Below are 20,540 nucleotides of genomic sequence, written 5' to 3'. Positions count from 1 at the left end.
GGGGTGCCGTAGAAGAAACCCGTCCACGTGGGCCGACGGAGTGAACTGGGGCCGGCGAGGGCCACCGAGGGAGCTCGGCGAAGGAGATTGACGGTGGGCAGCAAGGAGGGGCACGTGGGCCAGCGATTCGGACCGGCGACGGTGCAGGCCTGGGATGCCAGTCCACGGTGGAGGCCGGTGGTGTCAATTGGCGCTGGCAACAGCCGGCGGCGAGTGGCCAACGAGGAAGCTTGGTGACGGAGATCGACTGTGGGCAGCGAGGGTGCCGTTGGCAGGCGTTATAAAAGGCCCTACGACGGTTGCCGGAACGGGCGATCACAGATATTGGCCGGCGTGGTGTGTTAACGGCGAAGGCTATCCAGGAAGACCGGTTACGAGGCCGGCCACGAGGCCGTCGGTAACAGCTGGCTGGGGCGGCCGGGTACGGCGGCCGGTTATAGTGAACGGTGGTGGCGAACAGTGGAGGTGGAGGTGGTCGTGGAGCAACGGAAGACCAATTTAACGAGGAACTCAGCTGGGCAGTGATCACGGCCAGCGTTCGGCGAGGCTCTGGTTGGTCTTCAAAAGGTGCGTGGGATCCCGCCGGACCACGTGTCACAAAGCTGGTCGATAGATCTCGCTCCGGGGTCCACAATATCGACAAAACCACTCTCCAACGCACCACGAGGGATCACTGATGGTTCCGGGCAGCTGCCGGATTCGGAAAATCCAGTAGACCGGATTGTAAGTTGTCCAGAATACTCTTCACGGTTTGGCTACGGTGTTGGTTTCCACAAAAAAACTTTTACTTTCACAATTAGATGTTGCCGGTTTCGTGGCTCAAACACAAGAGAGCTGCCGATCTTGATTTTTGTCCACTCAACCTTCTTGGCTCCGAGACGGTCCGTTTTCGCCCCTGTTCCTTGCCCATAACATCCGTTGACTTTTCCGCGGTTGACAGAATGTCACCTCCCAAGCCACCTATTGGGGATTTTTCTTGTGGCCACCCACTTTGGTAGCGTGTGTGGAGTAATAGGGTTCTAAACATCACCCTTCTTCCACCGCAATAATAAGGCGATGAAAATCGATTGTAAATATATTTCTCTCACACAAAAAAAAAACATTTGTAACCAATTTTGCGGTTACACACCGTAGGAAGGTTAATTTATATAGGAGGATAACTCGAACAGAGTTTGGAAGGAAATCACCGACAAAATCTTCCAAAATATTCCACCGCAAAGTTTGTTCATGAAAAATATCTTTTGGAACTCTACTGCAATTATTTCAGCAATTTCTTCAGATATTCTTCCAATAATCTTGGAAGTTCCTTCCACAATTCATTTGAAAATGTTATGCACTATTCTATAAATTTATTCGCCATTTAAAGGCTATTTTGGAGATATTCCCTGGGGTATTGCTTTGTGAATTTGTTCGAAGGGGGGTTGTGCTTCGGGACTTTTTCCGAATTTGGAAAGTCCACTACATTCCAGAAGCATTTTCTCTGGGAACTGTGTCGGTTTGGATTTCCCTTTAAAACTTATTCAAGAATCTTGTCAAGCTTTTCTTTGGTAATTCTTTTTTGAAATTCTTGCAAAGTACCCTTGGGATTTTTTGTTGATTTTTTTAAGTAGTTCTTTTGGACTTATTGAACTCTTCCAGATTTATTTTGAAAGCTTCTTATGTTATTCCTTCGACATTTCTATCGTTTATTTGTAAAGAAATTTCTTATAAATACCATCCTTAATTTCACTGGGAATTTTGTAGGCAACAAATTCTCTTCGGAAATTTTCAATGAACACCTTTACAAATTAATTCGGGAAAAACTCCAAGGATTCGTTTGTGAAATATTATTAAAATTCCTTCGAGAAATCCTTCATTAATAAACTTGATGATTGTTTTTAAATCTTCAAAAAATCTCTTTGGGACATTTTTCAGAAATTGTTTTGAAAATTCATTTTTATTTTATTTGAGAATGTTGAAGTCAGTTTTGAAGGAATTTTCCGACAGAATCTTCGGAAGTTTATTTGTTATTGTATTTGCAAGTTTCGTTTATGGAAAATTTATTTTGCAATTCCGCTACAATCACTTTGCTAATTTCTTCAAAAATTCTTACAATAATTTTGGAAGAATCTTCCTCGTTTCATTTGGGAATGGTTTTCGCTTTTCTATGGCTTTTCTATTGGGGGTTTTGGGCAATTTTGAAGAAATTCCCTGAGGGATTGCTTCGTAAATTTAATAACACATTCTATCGAAATATTTCTCTTGAAATTTTGCTACAAATACTTTCTAAAATTCTTTTGAAGGTTTATTCGCAATTTCCATTGGTTAAAATTAAAAGAATTTCTCGCATATTAGCTGCACTTTTTCGAAAATTTGTTTGGTAATGTCTTTGACAATTATTCAGTACCTACTTAACAAATTGTTTCTCCAAGGAAATATTTCTGTAAATTTTGTTTGTCATGCTTTTGAATAAACATTTTGCAATTTTGTTGGACATTGCTTTGAAAATCCCTTCGAGAAATCCTACAGCAACTTCTTCGAAAACTACCGTCGTTGGGGGTGAGAATGGGTCAAAAAAGGATACTCAAAGATTGTTTGTTAAATAACAAACGCAATTGAAGTCGGAATAACTTTTTATTTGGTATGTATACTCTCTCATGTGGTTATGATGGTTCAACAAGAAAGTATCACGTTATATGAATTGCCTACTAAACTACAAATGATTGAAAATTGACCCAATCTCACCCCTTAGAGAGGGTGAGAATGGGTCAAAGTATTCGAAATCACCTATCTAAGAATATAAGTTAATTTTATTAAGCATATTTAGTAAACCTACTTAAAACATAATAGGGGGATTCACTTAACAGCGTAAACTGATTAAACTGATTAAACGTTGCGATCACCAAGGCAATCTTTGATTGTTTCATTCGCAAAATCATGAAACATTTCAAATAAGCAGAAAATCATGGCTTACGCAGCAATTTAATCTGTTTAGTGAATACCCCTAATGTAATCATGACGAATAAAAACTTAGGTAATTTTAAAAGGTGATTAATCCACCTAAAAGGGCTAATACAACCGAAAAAATGGTTGAAATTTGACAAAATAACGTTTGCATACTGTATCACCATTTTTTTGCCATCATTATCTTCATGAAGAGCTTCAACCTCCATGAAAGGAGGGGAGATTACAATGAGGGATGGGCGCATTGAAAGATTAATTGTAAAAAAAAACATGATAGTTTTAGTATACTGCATAAGAAATGTTTAACCAAACCCTCCGTTATAAACTCTTGTACATGATCATTGGCCTCTATATTGCTAAAACAAATCACTCCATCTCAAGATAGAGCGTCGTTCAAATATTATGTTAAACTTATTTTGTGAGCTTACGATATTGCAGTACACTAAAGATTAGCTAATGATTAGAGGAGCTGTCCAAACGCATGGGTTTATTGTTTTAGATTATTTTAGCCACTAAACGTATTAACACACTCGTTTGACACTTCTCGACATATTTTTGAAAGAAAGCGTGCTTTCATATATATACGGTGAACATGGCACCACTCTAACGTAAAATGGGGACTGGATAACAAGTTGAGTTTTTAGTTAAGGTTATGTGCACTCGATAACTTGCTTGACCCAATCTCACCCCCATTCTTAATATTTAGACATAGGGTCGAAAATATTGAGTTTTTAAATAAAAAGAGCAATGACAGCCTGCTTTTATTATTACATCAACCAGGTAATACCTACAGCTATCCACTTATAAGAAAATTTATGGTTAGGTACTTGTGTTAAACATAACGAAGCAGAATTTTTTTCAGAGTGATTTACAAGTAGTTTCGTCATATAAGTTTAGCCACAAATTTATCAAAAAACGGTTATTGCAAAACATCTTATTCTGCATCATGACGTGTAAGAACATCTCCTCTTTGAAATAATATAAAGTTTTAAATATAAATTAACGATTGTTGATGAGCTATTTCAAATTTTATGTTTCTCTGTTTTGACCCAATCTCACCCCCCAGACCCATTGTCACCCCCACCGACGGTACTTCAGATGATCTTTAGAGAATTTCTCCAGCTATCTTTGTTAAAATTCATTTGCGAAATTTTATGAAAATTCCTTCAGCAATAAACTTGGTATTTTTTTTTTATTCTTCAAAATATCTCTTTTGATTTTTTTTCTACAATTTATTTGATAATTCATTCTAAATTTATTTGGGAGGATAACTTTGAAGTGAGTTCCGAAGGAATTCTTCTAAAGAATCCGCGGAAATTTGTCTTGGCGAGTTTTGTTAATGGAAAATTTCTTTTGCAGTTCCGCAGCAATTCCTTCTAATTTTTTTTTTAGGAATTCTTCCGACAATTTAGGCAAACGCTTTCGCAATTCGTTTGGGAATGTTTTTTTTTATTCTTTGCAAATTTCTTCACCCTTTTTAAGTCTGTTTTTAGGAAATTTACTGAAGAATTGACTTGTGAATTTGTTCGCATATGTTTTCACAATATTTCTATTAAAATTTGCTACAAATACACCCGATTCTTTTGCAAAAAAAAGTTTTTGGTTAAAAATTCGAAAAACCGTGGAAAAAAACGCCTTATGAATTTTTTTAAACATTGCTTCGGAAATCCTTTAGGAATTTCTTAATTACTTCTGATGTTTCTCAGAGAATTTATTCAGCTTTTTCTAATCAGATATTTTTTTGCAAAATTTTGTAAAAATTTCCTCAAGAAATCCTTTAGTAATTAACTTGGAGATTTTTTTCCAGTTCCTAGGTAATCCCTTTGGATTTTTTTTTTCTGTAATTGCTTCGAAAATTTATTCTGAATTTATTTTAAAACATTATTTTGAAGTGAGTTTTGAAGGAATTCTCCTCTTCGAAAATTTGACGTTGCATGTTTCGTTCATGGAAAATTTCGATGCAATTCTTTCGGCAATTTCTTCATGAATCGTTCCAGTAATTTCGGAAGATCCCTCCACAATTTATTTGGGAATGTTCTCCGTTATTTTCGCCAATTTCTTCGCCATTTTCAAGACATTTCTGAGGAATTGCTTTGTAAATTTGTTCGCACATTTTTTCCGGAATATTTTTTTTTGTATTTCGCTACAAATATTTCAAGATATTTTTTTAAGGAATGCCATTGATCATTATTATACAAAGTTTCCATACATTAGCTGCGTTTTTTTTCTCGGTAATTTCTTACTTTACAATTTGTTTTGGGCATATATCCAAAGATTCTTTCTGAAATACAGGGGATGGCCAACATGTTTGGGATAGGCAACTTTTTTTTCTCTCACAAAAAAATTCAACAAGCTATAACTTTTCATAGAGCGCATCAAAAAATCTCAAATTTTCACTGCTTGTCAACCTATTATGTGTGCATCATTGGTACAAATTTGGGCTCGATTGATTAATATTTCGCAAAGTTAGAACCGTTCGCGTAAAACACTATTTTTCAGACAACTCATTTTTGAGGTGTCGTATCTCGGAAACCAGTACACCGAATTGAATGAAATTTTGAACGTACACTAACAATATGTAAATGCTTTTCAAACTATTAAAACATAGGTACTTTTTAAACGTTGAAAAAAGTTATCATGGATTGACACTTTTTGGATTTTTCTCGAAAAAATGTGATTTTTTTACATCAATGTCAAAAAATTTTAGTGTTGATATCCAAAGATTTTCCACTTCTGTTCTCAATTTATCTCTAATCAGATATAGGGTATGTGTTCCATCATTAATCTCACGCTCCCATACTCATCCTATTCGAAAACAAGCTATTACGGCACCGATTGATTCCGTTCTTTTTGTTTTCATGCGTGCTCACTTCTAACAAAAAATACAAAAATATGAAATAAAACAAACAACGCTTCAATCCTTTGTTTTTCGTAGGATGAAAATGGGAGCCACATGCTTAATTAGGGAACCAATACCCTATTAGAGCCTATTTAGATTGAAGGAAGAACACATTTAATAATTTTTGTATGGTATTGTAAATTTGACTTATTTTCCTTTATATGGGTAAAAATTTCAATCCGGTATAACTTAATTCGCCGTGAGAAAATATTACATTTTATAACGTCGTATTGAGTATCAATATATTGTTAATAAACGTTAAAAAATTTATTCAATTCGGTTCACTGATTTCCATGATATGACAGTTCAAAAATTAGTTGTCTAAATAATAGTGTTTTACCCGAACGGTTCTAACTTCGCGAAGAATTAATCAATCGATCTCAAATTTGTACCAATGATGCACATATAATAGGTTGACAAACAGTCAAAATTTGAGATTTTTTGATGCACTCTATGAAAAGTTACAGCATGTTGATTTTTTTTTGTGAGAGAAAAAAAGTTGCCTATCCCAAACATTTTGGCCATCCCCTGTAGTTATGTAAATGTTTTCGGTCATTCTTTAGAAAACGCATTTTATAATTTACTAGCTGTACCCGGCAAACTCTGTCTTGCCTACTGCGTTTTTGACGTTTCAAGTTTCTAGCCAAAAGCAAGTCCCCGGTCAAAAGGTATGGAAGATCGATTTTCAAAAAACTCTCATTTTTTCCATGTTTTTTGCCTCATAAACCTTCCTTGGGTGAAAACTAACAGAACATAACTAAGACGATCAAAATCGGACCTTCCGTTCGCAAGTTATGCGCGGTCCCACGTATGCCACTGCATTTTTATATATATAGATTTGGACACATCTTCGCAAATTCCGCACGGAATTTCTTCAGCAACTTCAGACGTTCCTTGGATATTTTCTCAAGCAATTTCTTTGAAAATTCGTTTGCGAGTTTATTGTGCATTTTTTTAAATTCTTTTGAAAAATGTCCAGAGTAAGTTTGGCAATTTTCAAGCAAGACAATTTTCAAGAATTTTCTCTGTAATTTCCTTGAAGGTTCTTTTGACATTTACTTGAAATGACCTTAATGTTCTTTTGGAAAGTTTTTTGAGAATTTCGTCGACATTTCGTCTTTATTTCATTCCTTCTAATTACGTTCCAGGAAAAAAAAAATTATTGGGATTGTTTCGGTTGAAATTACCCTATAGAGTTGGAAATCTTGTCGAGCATTTTTTTGTTTTTTTTTTTTTTTGAAATTCTTGCAACATACCCTTGGAATTGTTAGGTATTATTTTTTGGAAATTTATTAAGCAATTCTTTGGGACTTGCTGAACTCTTCAAGATGTTATGTAAAATCTAATCCGGTTATTCCTTCCTGTTTTAATATAGCAAATTCCTATAAAGTTTCTCCTGCACATATTTGAGAATTTTGTAAACATCAAATTTCTTTGAGATATTTCCGAAAAAATCATTCAAATATACCAATGATGTTTTATTCAAATGTTGTTGGAAATTTCATGAGAAATTTGCTTTGCAATTCTTTGGTTGGTTCTGTTATTAAATTATTTGGATGATTCTCTTGGTAGTTTCTTTGGCAATTTGGGAATTTCATAGGAAATCTAAATATTTACGATTTTTTTTTTATTTTTGAACACTTAACCTAATTTACAGCTCTATTGTCCACTTGGGCACTACGTGAGCGATTACAATTTAGAGCTGCAGTTACATTTTCTACAGTGCTATTCTAATTCTACTATATCGAACTGGTTGCCTATGTGCTGCTTTCATTTTTTACTCTGTCCATGGTAGAAGGATGAGCACGAGGATGTTGATATGTGGCTCTTGTTCCTTTGCCAGCCCGATTGAGGCTTCAGTATGAATTGCCGTTCGCTGATATCCAATTATCCGGGGGTTCGATAGAGCTATAATAGCTCAGAAGAGGTCCAGTGCCAGCCGCTCTCGGAGGGAAGAGCAACTGACGAAGTGCCGGGGCTGGGATCGAATCCATGACCATCGATTTAGGAAGTGAACGTGTGGCCACTGCGCCACGGGCCTCGGCTATACTCGATTTTTTTGTATACCCATTTTTCATAACATCAAAAACTGCATTATACAAATCAAAGGTTACCGGTAACAGTAAGTTTGTTAGGAACTTTATGAGAAATCCTTCGAAAAATACTTTTAAAATCACTTCCGCAGTTTAAAAAAAAAGTTTTTTTTGTAGATTTTTCTAGAAATTTCTTATTTAATACCATTTAGGAAAAATTCATTCAACAAATCCTTCGGTATTTATACAGAGATTGTTTTGAAAAAAAAAAATCTATAATCCCCCTGAAGTTGTCAAGGAAATTTCATCGGTCGGGTACAACTCAGAATGTGAATTGGGTTTTCCGCGTTCACTGACCAGTACCGACAAGCTCGGCAATAAAATTGGCTCGGCATGTTCCGAGAGTTGCCAATCTAAGACCGTTTCGGGAAATGCATTAAAGAATTTCATCGAAAATTTTTATTCGGAAATTCCTAAAAAGAAATTACCATATTTTTTTATTATTTTCACTTCTTTTCAGGATTATTTTAGAAATTCTTCTTTTTTATCTTACTATCTTCATGTTTCGGATTTGCATTGGCATTTAACTCGAATACGATAAACAGTTTGGTTTAAGCACCACTGCTCGCCGAGGACAGGTTCTAACTTCAAGAAATTTGAAAGTTGCTAGCATGTTCTGGGGAGCATCATAAGCAGCGTTTAAGGTGCTAAGGAAGCCAACAATTATCCTTTTCTGAAGCTCCAATCAACTTTGGCGTGAGCCTCCTAAATAGCTTGAAGCTGCTTAAGATATTCCTAGAAACTTTATGTAGCCTTCCAAGCAATCAGAATGTTCGGCTTTGAACTCCATCTAAAATTTGTGGAATTTGCAGCAGAACTTATAGTTTCTAGGGATTTTACCAAAAATCCTCATGCAGGTAGGTACTCTTTTGTTACACTTTATTGTACTAAGTTTTTACTAATTAATATAATCGTGAAAATTTGGCATGTTTCAATATAAATCGAAAACACCAATCTAAATTCATTCCGAAAAGGCCAGGTTTTCAAGTGAGTGCCAAAATTCCCAACCCCGTGTCACAGGCAGCTGGCGCTATCCCTGATTAACGGTCTGTTCGGCCTTCCCTGTTCATAAATTCTAGACACAGCTAGCTAGCACAGCAGCCCCGGGTCCAGCGCAGATGAAAGCAAGAAGGCTTCTCCGATGAAATATCTTCTCATCTGATCCAGTCGGTTGACGTTGTCGTCGCCCGAGCGCGCCCGTATCGTAAAGTCAAGTACCACCGCGCCGCCGCCGTGTCGTACCGGAAGAGAAAGTGGTGGACGGACATCAGACCCGGTCGGTGTCCGGGTAGATGACGACAAAATGAATAATCTTAGAAGATGGCTTCTTGCCTTTTTTCCCCGCATCATGTTGATGAAGCGCTTCTTGTGCAGTGCATCTATCCACCTGAGAAGATTGGTGTATTCTTGTGAAAGGCTGAATCTAGTGGTTGGAGGAAATAAATGAAGTTTCTTCAGCGAGACTCTGATAAGCGGATTGGACTCCAAAGTGAGGTTGGCAATAAAAGTTTATGCCTTAAAATTTATCTTCATTTTATTTTTTTCCATCTTGAGATAGTAGGTATAAGATGAGCCAAGTAACGGCCAAGGCGTGGACAACTCGGCTAACGAGGTAAATTTGATGTCTCAACGATGTTAGCTGAGAAGGGGCTTTTGATCATGCTGATGGTGCAAGTGCGAGAAGATGAGCTGGATGGATGAGAGGACTTGTTGAGTGCTTCCTGCTCGAATAAGAAGAATTTCCAGAAAATACTGATAATGAGAATAACTAGGCAGTTTGATATTGTTTTATTTGCTGGTCGGAGCTTAACGAAGCTCGGCCTTGAACTTGAACTGGTGAGGGAAAAGAATTAAGCAAATTAAACCAAATTCAAAGGAACGAAATAATAAGAACTAAAGGGACCCGCGCGTTTACTAACAATATACTTACTTACAGTGGCTGGTGTTGACATGGTGACGCTGCAAGGGAGCACGGCGAGGCCCCCTCGTTGACTAACTACTCTACTGTTGTTTTTGGTGACGAATTGACTCTCGTGGTGGTGTGACGAACTCAGTGCGTTTCGATGCGATGATTTGGCTTCGTTGGTTTCTGGTAGAAGAGAAAACGAAGATGGGTGATTAGTTTAGTTGGTATGGTCATCTGATGAAACAAAGTCTATCTAGCACTAGCATCTAGAAATAATAATAACAATTCTCATTACCCGAAATTATAATCCTATATTTTGGATTCTGGGACTCCCAAGTTGATAAGTTTCGCTTGCAAAGAAGTTATTGCAGTGTCAGTGAAGTCTTTGTTCGTACCAGTACAGAAATCAGAAAATAAAATCTGGGGACATACAATATATAAAACTTCTTTCGTGAACGAACATTGCCAATTTTAGGAAAGGAATTTTGAATAAGTATTTCCAAAAATATGTAAAAAGTGTGTCAGCAACTCCAATCGATTTGGCCGTTCATTCCTTCTCAATTCATTCTACCTAATTGAACTGAATTCCCTCTCATTCGACAACCTTCGACGAAATTCCATCATTGATTGGAAAATTCTTTCCACTGAAAAGCTCCTCTCTTTTCAGTGTCAACAAGTTTCCGTATCTATTAATTTATTTTCTCTTCTCATCCCTCCGCCAGTCACCTCTCATCGAATTATGAAAATATGTACCTGCTGCAACCTCATCCGTTGAGCAAACCAAACCATCGCCATCATCATCGAGTGGAGAACCGAACCGAACGCCCCAAAGCAAACATGTTCCATCGATTGGTCCCTCTTTGCAGGCATGGATAGATGCAGCGTCGCCGTCAATCATGCCTACCTAGCAGTCAGTCGGTACTGCAGTGGTACTCCGAACCAGTAGGTACCTATCTATCTAGCAGTTAATACTCGTCGACCTAGTTTTCCAACCCTTCACCACCACCTTCACCAACAGCACAAGCACCAGCTCACCGGAAAGGAAGATTCGCAAAGAGAGCTGCAGCTCCGGACGACCGTTATCTGTATTTGCGCAACTGATTGCCCGTTTCACATTTGCCTGTTCGCCATTTTGGGGCTGTTCATAAACCACGAAGAGTTTTGGGGGGATGGAGGAGCAGTCTAATCGAAATGTAAAATCTATTTGTACAGATTTAACATTTCAAATTATTTAGGAACAAATATCTTCAGGATGAAGGTAATGGAGGTTTGAAGTGACATAAAATAAGTCTACGTGGTATTTGAACAATCCCATTTATGATTGTTGTTCATTAGGGTGGTTCACATACTCGTTATTACTCCACACGTATGGGAACTGCTATTAGCAAACGATGAAATATTTTTTCAAGTATGTATCTCAGAGTGTTGTTTGGGCCTATTTCCCGAATGCCTCTTTGATTCCCATATCCCAATTATCGTACAAACCAAACAGTGCTTATGCAGTCTCAATATTAAAAATGAACTTTTTGAACCACTCTATTGTTCATCATCCAGGTGAGATTCGTTGGCAGTGAATCGGTGCAATGCATTGGTGCTGGTCAGTTGGACTCGTGGTAGAATTGAATCTCCCAAACGCTACTGTTTCCGTCCGTAGTTTGACAGACATGCACGCCGAGATCGTTGATTCGATTTTGGTGCAGCACTTTTGTTCGATGATGGAACAAAAGTTGGGGTGATTTGCAATGTTCGTTTTCAGCGTAGTTTCGCTAACCAGATACAATTCTCTTAGCTCAAGAAATGGCACGATGTCCCCATTGGTCTGGCTTCAGCCTAATTGCTCCTATGGTCCTTAATTGAATGAAGACATGGCATGGTGATAATGGATTCAAACTAAGTCAGCTCAGCTCTTTTCTCTTCTCAGTTTGAATATCTGATCAATATCTGATCCAGGAAACTCCCTCACTTTTTTGGATATAGAGTATAATGTTGCATACCACACTTCACGATATGTGATTAAAAAAAAGATCAATGGATAAAGAAATTCCCCATTTGGGACTAATCAAGGACATAAATGAGTGAATCCAGAGATGGCCGTCACAATGCTGCCTTGAAAATACCAAAAGCACGGATCTCGTCATTATAACAACAAAACAAAGCTTAAACCGCTACTCACTGCCTGTTCAAACGCATTTTCAATACGAGTTAAAAATATACCTGGACGTACTCCCATGTCACCTATAATCCAAGCATAAGTAATGGAATCTACATGATCTGATCATGCTGTTACCTTATGAATCCCTCTAAAACCCTCTGAAACGTCCTGAAATACTTATAAACGCCGTTGAAACCCCCCTGAAGCCCTTTCGAAGCTCACCTGAGAAGTTATGAGTTCCTCCATGAATTCTCTATGGAACCTCTTAAAGCGACCAGAAACGCCATGAAATGCCCTTAATTGTCCTAGAACGCCTTGAAATGCCTCTGAAACCATTTATCTGAAGATGAAGCCTTCAAAACCCCACTAAAACCTTCTGAAACACCCTGAAACGCTTTGAAACGCCTCTGCTATCACCAAAATCCTCTCTGGCGCACACCTGTAAAATTCTCAAAACCCCTCTAAAACCCTCTGAAACGACTTGACACGCCTCTGAAACACCCTGAAGTCCCTCTGAAACCCACCTTATAGCCTATCAAGCCCATAAAATCTTTCTGAAACGTTATGAAACTTCCTGAACGGCCTCAATGATCCTAAATCACCCTAAAACGTTCTGAAACGCCTTGAAACGCTTTGAAACAACTTGTATCAGAATCCCCCTAAATTCCCTCTGGAGCTCACCTGGGAGCCTGCAAAGCCATCTAAGTATTTTAAAACGTACATAAACGGCCTGAAACTTGCCTTGGAGAGCCTCAGAAACCATCTATTCCCCACTGGAGAGTGGAGAGCTTATCAATTCTACAAAATCCATCAGAAACCTCCTGAAACGCTCTGAAACTCATTGGAACATCTTGAATCACCTCTGAAATTTTCTTGAAAGACCTATGAAATTGCGCATGATTTCACCTTAAAATGACCTGCCCATTCATCTTCCTTGACCTTCTTTCCAACCATGAAATCCTGATTCCATTAGGGAGATGAATCCATTTAGGTAAATATTCGCACTCCAGACTCACTACCTAAATGGAGGGCCCATTGTCGAACTGCTATAACAAACAATAGACATTTTTTTTGGGATCTTAAAATGGTAAAACTCATGGTTAGAAATTATGTCACCCCTGGCGGTCCATGGTGTTAAAGGGCATTCCAGCAGATTTCAGAAGCCTCCCAGGGATTTTCAAGTGGTTTAAGGAGATTGCAGGGGCCTTCCAGGGGGTTTCCAGGGTTGTTACACAATGTTTCAGGAAATTTCAAGGGATTTCAGGGGTGTTCCAGAAGATTTAAAATGTGTTACAGGGTGTTTAATGCACTTTCAGGGGTTTCTAGGCAAGTTCAGAGGCGTTCCTAGGGGTATCCTAGCAGTCTTAGCAGGTTGTAGAAGCGTTCTACATGGTTTTAAGGGGGTTTCAGTGTGTTCCAGAGGCATTCCAGATTGATTCAGGGGAGTTCCAGAGAGTTAAGGAGGATGACCGGGTAGAGGGAAAGCACTCAATAATAACTTATTTTGATATTGAAATCAAAATGTGGTATTGGTTTGATTGATATAAGAGATAAAAAATCTAAAACTAAGATCTAAAATATACTCCTGGAGCATCATCATCAAATTATACTTAGATTTTATCAGATCTGACGAATAGATGCGAGTTATTCATTTGATCTTTGAATATCAAATTTTGGTTCAGATGTTCTAAGAACATTTTTCAGAAATTATTTTCAGATATTTTATCTCTCATATCAATCAAACCAATTTCACGTTTTAAACGTCAGTACTTCACCTCTACACCCGGGCTTAGATGGCATTTCAAGGGCGTTTCAGGGACTAGCTCAAGTGCGATCCATGGGGCTTCAGGGCTTTTGCAGGTGATTCAAGGGGCGTTCCAGGCGTTTCCAGGTCATTAAACTACCTGAAACGCCTGACTCTTCCTGAAATGCCCTGAAACTTCCTAAACATTATTAAAAAACAAACTTTTGAAAGTCTTCAAACACATTAAAAACTGCCTAATTATTCTCTGGAGCTCACCCCTCCATAACTCTTAAAACGTACATAATCGACCTGAAATATGCGCTGAAAAGACCTAAAACGCCATAAAATGACTCAGAAACCATTCTTAACCGTGCTGAAAAGCCTGTGAAGCCCTCAAAACCCCTCAGAAACTACCTGAAACATCTTGAAATTCCTTGAGTTTTCTCCGAAACCCCCTTGAAAGATCATTGAAAGACCTTTCACGCATGACTTCACTTAAAATGCCCTTTAGTCATTCATCCTCCTCGAACTCCTTTCCAACGATGACATCCTGATAACATACAAAATATGAATTCATTTGGGTAAAGATTCTATTTGTGATTTACCGACTCGTTACCTAAATGAAGGGCTCAGAGTATGCACACGTTTTGCAAAATTATGACGAACTGCCAACAAATTATATAATTTTTTGTCGGATCTTGAAGTTGTACCACTCATGGTTAGAAACCATGTCACCCCTGCTGGTCTAGAGGTGTTACAGGGGATTTCTGAAGATTTTTGATTTTCAAGTGATTTCAGAAGATTGCAGGGGCATTCCAGGAGGTTTCTAGGGTATTTTAGAAGTTTCTCATGGAATTTTAGAAGCGTTCTAGGGAGTTTCAAGTGGTTTTGGGGGCCATTTAAGGGCGTTCCAGGGAGTTTCAAGAGAATTCAGTAGCGTCTCAGAAGATTGCAAATATGTTACAAGCAGTTTCACGTGGTTCCAGGGGTTTCCAGGAGGGTTCAGAAGCGTTAGAGGTACCCTTGGAGTCTCAGCAGGTTTTACAAGCATTGGAGAAGGTTTTCAATGAAATTCCAGAGGGTTTAAGAGGCTTGGGATGCCGTTTCAAGGGAGTTTCAGGTAATTTCAAGGGTTTTCAGGGGCGTTTCAAAGGGATTCAGGGCATTTGCAGGGGATTAAAGGGGTCTTCCAAGGGGGCTTCAGGGCCTTTACAGGGGATTTGAGGTGCGTTCCATGAGGGCTTCAAGGTATTTCAGAGGTGTTTCAGGGACGTTCCAGGGGTGTTTTGTTTTAATATTTATTAAAATCAGAGCCCAGTGGCTACACGTTCGCTTCATAAGCGGATAGTCATGGGTTCGATCCCAGCCCCGGTACTTCGTCAGTTGCTCTTCCCCTCGAGAGTGGCTGGCACTTGACTCTCTTCTGAGCTCTCATAGCTCAAACGGACCCGGATTATTGGATATCGGCGAACGGCAACCCATAATGGACGACCCCCAATCGGACTGGAAAAGGAACAACAGCCACACATCATTTCATCATCGTGCTCATCATTCTACCAAGGACAGGGTATAAAAGTGAAAGCAGCACAAATGCAAACCAGTTCGATATAGTAGAATAGAATATAGTAGAATACATTTAGGCGCTGTACAAAGTGTAAGTGCAGCTGCCAATTGGAATCACTAACGTAGTGCCCTAGTGGGCAAAAGAGCTGTAAAATAGGTTAAGCGGTAAAAAATTTAAAAAAAATCTTTATTAACCAGATTTTTAGTCCTGTGCTAGTTCATCTCGGAGCCCATGGCTTTATATCTTTTCCGAAAAAAGAACTCTCATTTTATGAGTATGTCAGGAGGGGCATTTGATCCCAGGTCCTCAACGTGATAGTCACATGCTTTAACCATCACACCAGGTATGTTCTTTCCTGAGGATTGCATGAGCAATCAAGAGGTTATCATAGGGATTTAGGGGTGTTTCAGGGAGTTTCAGAACATTAGAGGAGTATTTATAGGATTTCAGGTCATTCTGGGTTGTTTCCAGGGAGTTTCAGGAAGTTTTAGGAGTATTAAGGGCATTCCAGGAGTATTCCATGGAATATCCGGGGGCGTTCCCAGTAATTTACGGGTATTCTCGGGGGTAACAGGGGCGTTTAAGGGAATTTCAAAGGTGCTCCCAGGGGCTGAATCAGCATTCCAGGATATTTTCAGGATTCTTACAGGGGTTTTCAGAGCAGTGTCATCGACATTTCAAATGTTTACAGGACTTTGCCAGGGTCGGTCCAGGGTGTTTTATGGGCGTTTCAGAAAACATCGATGGGATTCATCCTTGTGTTCATTTTTCATTTATTTAGTTAACATCAAATTCATGATAATACTGAATCAACAATTTGCCGCCATAATACTCGATTTGCAGCTGCAGCTCTCCAACCTCGGTCACGCCCAACACTCGCCAGATCACGCTCCACCTGGTCCGCCCATCGTGCTCTCTGCGCTCCACGCCTTCTTGTACCAACCGGATGGTTGGCAAACACCAACTTTGCAGGGTTGTTGTCCGGCATTCTTGCAACATGCCCTGCCCACCGTGTCCTTCCGGCTTTGGCCACCTTCTGGATGCTGGGTTCGCCGTAAAGTGCAGCGAGCTCGTGGTTCATCCTTCTCCGCCACACACCGTTCTCCTGCACGCCGCCGAAGATCGTCCTTAGCACCCGTCGCTCGAAAACTCCGAGTGCTTGCAGGTCCTCCTCGAGCATCGTCCATGTCTCGTGTCCGTAGAGAACCACCGGTCTTATTAACGTCTTGTACATGGTACATTTGGTGCGGGGGTGAATCTTTTTTGACCGCAGCTTCTTCTGGAGCCCATAGTAGGCACGACTTCCACTGATGATGCGCCTTCGTATTTCACGGCTCACGTTATTGTCCACCGTTAGCAAGGAATCGAGGTAGACGAATTCTTCTACCACCTCGAAAGTATCCCCGTCTATCGTAACATTGCTGCCAAGGCTTGTCCTGTCTCGCTCAGTCCCACCTACCAGCATGTACTTTGTCTTAGCCACATTCACCACCAGTCCGACCCTTGCTGCTTCACGTTTCAGGCGGGTGTACTGTTCTGCCACCGTTCCAAATGTTCTAGCAATAATATCCATGTCATCCGCAAAACAGACAAATTGGCTGGATTTCGTGAAGATCGTACCCCGGCTGTTGAGCCCGGCTCGTCGCATAACACCTTCCAGGGCGATGTTGAATAGTAGGCAGGAAAGTCCATCACCTTGTCGTAGTCCCCGTCGAGATTCGAATGAACTGGATAATTCACCCGAAATCCTTACGCTGTTCTGCACACCGTCCATCGTAGCTCTTATCAGTCTAGTCAGCTTCCCGGGAAAGCTGTTCTCGTCCATAATTTTCCATAGCTCTGTGCGGTCGATACTGTCGTATCCCAAGCAACACACATGTTATAATAGAGTTACGACAGCGCAAGTTTTGGTTGTATAGAAGTTTATTTTACGTAATTCTAACGTTGTGTTGAAATAACGTAAAATAAATTTCTATACAACCAAAACTTGCGCTGTCGTAACTTTTATATAACATGTGTGTTACTTGGGATGCCGCTTTGAAGTCGATGAACAGGTGATGCGTTGGGACCTGGTATTCACGGCATTTCTGGAGGATTTGCCGTACGGTGAAGATCTGGTCCGTTGTCGACCGACCGTCGATGAAACCGGCTTGGTAACTTCCCACGAACTCAGATGATCTGGGATAGCACTTTGTAGGCGGCATTCAAAATGGTGATCGCTCGAAAGTTCTCACACATTAACTTGTCGCCTTTCTTATGGACGGGACAGATTATCCCTTCCTTCCACTCCTCCGGTAGCTGTTCGGTTTCCCAGATCTTGACTACTAACTGGTGCAGACAGGTGGCCAACTTTTCCGGGCCCATCTTGATGAGTTCTGCTGCGATACCGTCCTTACCAGCTGCTTTGTTGTTTTTGAGCTGGTGGATGGCATCCTTAACTTCCCTCGGTGTGGGAGTTGGTTCGTTCCCGTCCTCTGCTGCACCAACATAGTCATTTCCTCCGCTGCCTTGGTCCTCCGTGCCTACATTCTCTTCGCCATTCAGGTGCTCGTCGAAGTGCTGCTTCCACCTTTCGATCACCTCACGTTTGTCCGTCAGGAGGCTCCCGTCCTTATCCCTGCAGATTTCGGCTTGCGGCACGTAGCCTTTGCGGGATGCGTTGAGCTTCTGGTAGAACTTGCGTGTTTCCTGTGAACGGCACAGCAGTTCCATTTCCTCGCACTCCGCTTCTTTCAGTTTGACCATCACCAGATAGTGGTCGGAGTCGATGTTGGCGCCACGATAGGTCCTGACGTCGATAATGTCGGAGAAGTGCCGTCCATCAATCAGAACGTGGTCGATTTGCGATTCCGTGTGTTGTGGTGATCTCCAGGTGTAACGATATGGGAGGCTGTGCTGGAAGAAGGTGCTACGAATGGCCATGTTCTTGGAGGCGGCGAAATCGATGAGGCGTAGGCCATTTTCGTTCGTCAGCTGGTGGGCGCTGAACCTTCCAATCGTCGGTCTGAATTCCTCCTCCTGGCCTACCTGAGCGTTTAGATCCCCTATGATGATCTTGACGTCGTGGTTTGGGCAGCGGTCGTACTCGCGTTCGAGCTGCGCGTAAAATGCGTCTTTGGGGCTGTCCATAAACCACGTGGTCATTTTTTGGGACTTTTCAACCCCCCCCCCCTGCGTGGTCATTAGTCCATACAATTTTTTTTATTTGTCCATACAAAATGATCATTGGCAGAACCCCCCCCCCCCCCCCCCGCCTCCTGACCACGTGGGTTAATGGACAGCCCCTTTGTCATCATCAGTGCTTCCGGAGTGAGGGCTGTGCACGTTTATTATGCTAATGTTGAAGAATCGGCCCTTGATCCTCAACCTGCACATTCTTTCGTCGATCGGCCACCAACCGATCACGCGCCTCTGCATGTCGCCCATCACTATAAAAGCTGTTCCCAGCTCACGTGTGTTGCCGCAACTCTGGTAGATGGTATGATTACCTCTAAACGTTCGCACCATGGATCCTTTCCAACACACCTCCTGCAGCGCTACGATGCCGAACCCGCGGTCCTTCAGTAGATCGCGCGAGTAATGCGGGTGCTCCCGATGAAGTTGAGAGATCTGCTGTTCCACGTACCGAGCTTCCAATCGCAAGTTCCTTTTCGTCGCTGTGGTCGTCGCCATTGGTATCGGTTCGCATTCTTCTCTTGTTGATTTTCCGGTGCTAGTCTTTTTTACGGCTGGCTCGCAGGGCCTGACACCAACCTACTAACCCAGGGAGCTGGGCTTACCTTCCCGGAAGCTACGGGTTCTGCATTGGCATTTCCTCCAACTACAGTGCTAAATAGCTAGGCTCGAGCGCCAGTCTTCGCCGGGGGTGGTGTTTTTAATGGGCGCCCAGGAGATATTATTTTACCTGAGCTTCCACCCCCAAAGAATCTATCCTTGTGTATAAGTGTCATTTTTGATTCGAAGCGTGCACTACACCAGCGAGCTGTTCCCAACATGATGCATTAGGAAGGTTAAGAGAGTTCCTGCAGGGTCTTAGACGTTCCGTAGGGTTTCAAGAGCATCAGAAGGGTCCCAGGGATTTTGAAAGGGTGTTCATAGTATTCCAGTGTTTCAGGGTTCCAGTTGTTCCAGGAATTGTATGGCATTCCAGAGGAACTCAGGAAGTTTCTGGAGTACACTAAAATCCTAATTTATGCTCACTTTATTTGCGCCAAACTCAATTTACGACCCCTTTCCCCCTCCTTCAACGAACTAATTCCCAAATAGTGCTCCCCCAATTTACTCTTCTTAGACGTTAATTGGTGTTCTAGGTTTTCGGGACAACATGTGATACATATTTAAATGTTAATTTAAAGTTGTTTCTCAAATGTTCCGTCTCAAAGAGTACTACTACCAGCAGTGTTCCAAATGTCAGTTGTTCCCAAACTTTAGTGACGGCGTTACGCGAACTTCTGAAGATCTGAAATTTATAGGAGAGGGTAAGATTTTTCCGAATTCTGCGTCTCAAGGAGCATGAACATTACATGTACATATTACAATAATAAAGTGGTGTTGCACAGATCAGTGGCTCCCAAGCACAGACCTCAGATCATGCTAATTTCTCAAGTACCGAAAGCGCGATTAGAAAGTGAAAAAGCTTTTCAGATTCTGCGTCTCAAGCAGCGTTTTTATGGCAGAATAGTGGCGTTGCAAAATTAAGTGATTCTCATGCTGGGTCCACGGGCCATGCTGATTTCGCATGAACCGAAAACTTCTAGCAGAAGGTGTGAATGCTTTTTGGAATCTGGATCTCTTGGAGCACTTATTGCAATATAAAGTGGTATTGTAAAGCTCAGAGGTTTCGAATCTGGGGTCACGGGCCATGCTATTTTTTTGCAAAAGTTGAAAATCCTAGAAGTCCTCAAGAACCATTCTTACAATAAAAAGGTGTTACAAAGCTAACTGGCTCCCAAGCTGAGGTTATGGTCTATTGGCGTATATTAATCTAACTGCAGTATAGGTCTGTGCATATACCACGTAGACTAAATTTTGACCATTCAGATGTCTTTCGTCCATTTGAAACACCCATGAGGCCTCTTAAGATCACCGTCAAGCTCCCAGAGAACCTGTGCAATGTCCCTGAGCCCTCGTGTCATCTTCCTGTGACTTCCTGGAACTACCCTGGATCCCTCATATAATCCCTTTGGAATCTCCTGAGAACCCTAGAAACTTTCGAGACACCCCTGAAACACCCCCATAC

The 20,540-nt window shown here is 40.9% G+C and overlaps 1 protein-coding gene across 1 annotated transcript in view; it reads right to left on the bottom strand.

Moving 5' to 3' along the window:
• Nucleotides 1-20,540, bottom strand: part of LOC109404744 (igLON family member 5-like) — a 289,833-nt gene that overhangs the window by 126,053 nt on the left and 143,240 nt on the right. The window contains exon 2 of the mRNA XM_029870292.2: nucleotides 9,870-10,024. Within this exon, the coding sequence (XP_029726152.1) occupies nucleotides 9,870-10,024 (155 nt within the window). The remainder of the gene's footprint in view (nucleotides 1-9,869; nucleotides 10,025-20,540) is intronic.

The sequence above is a fragment of the Aedes albopictus genome, chromosome 2 (genome assembly GCF_035046485.1).
Source record: "Aedes albopictus strain Foshan chromosome 2, AalbF5, whole genome shotgun sequence".
NCBI classification, from domain to species: Eukaryota; Metazoa; Arthropoda; class Insecta; order Diptera; family Culicidae; genus Aedes; species Aedes albopictus.
The sequence above is the reverse complement of the archived record's forward strand: the minus strand, read 5'-3'. Positions and strand labels throughout refer to the sequence as shown.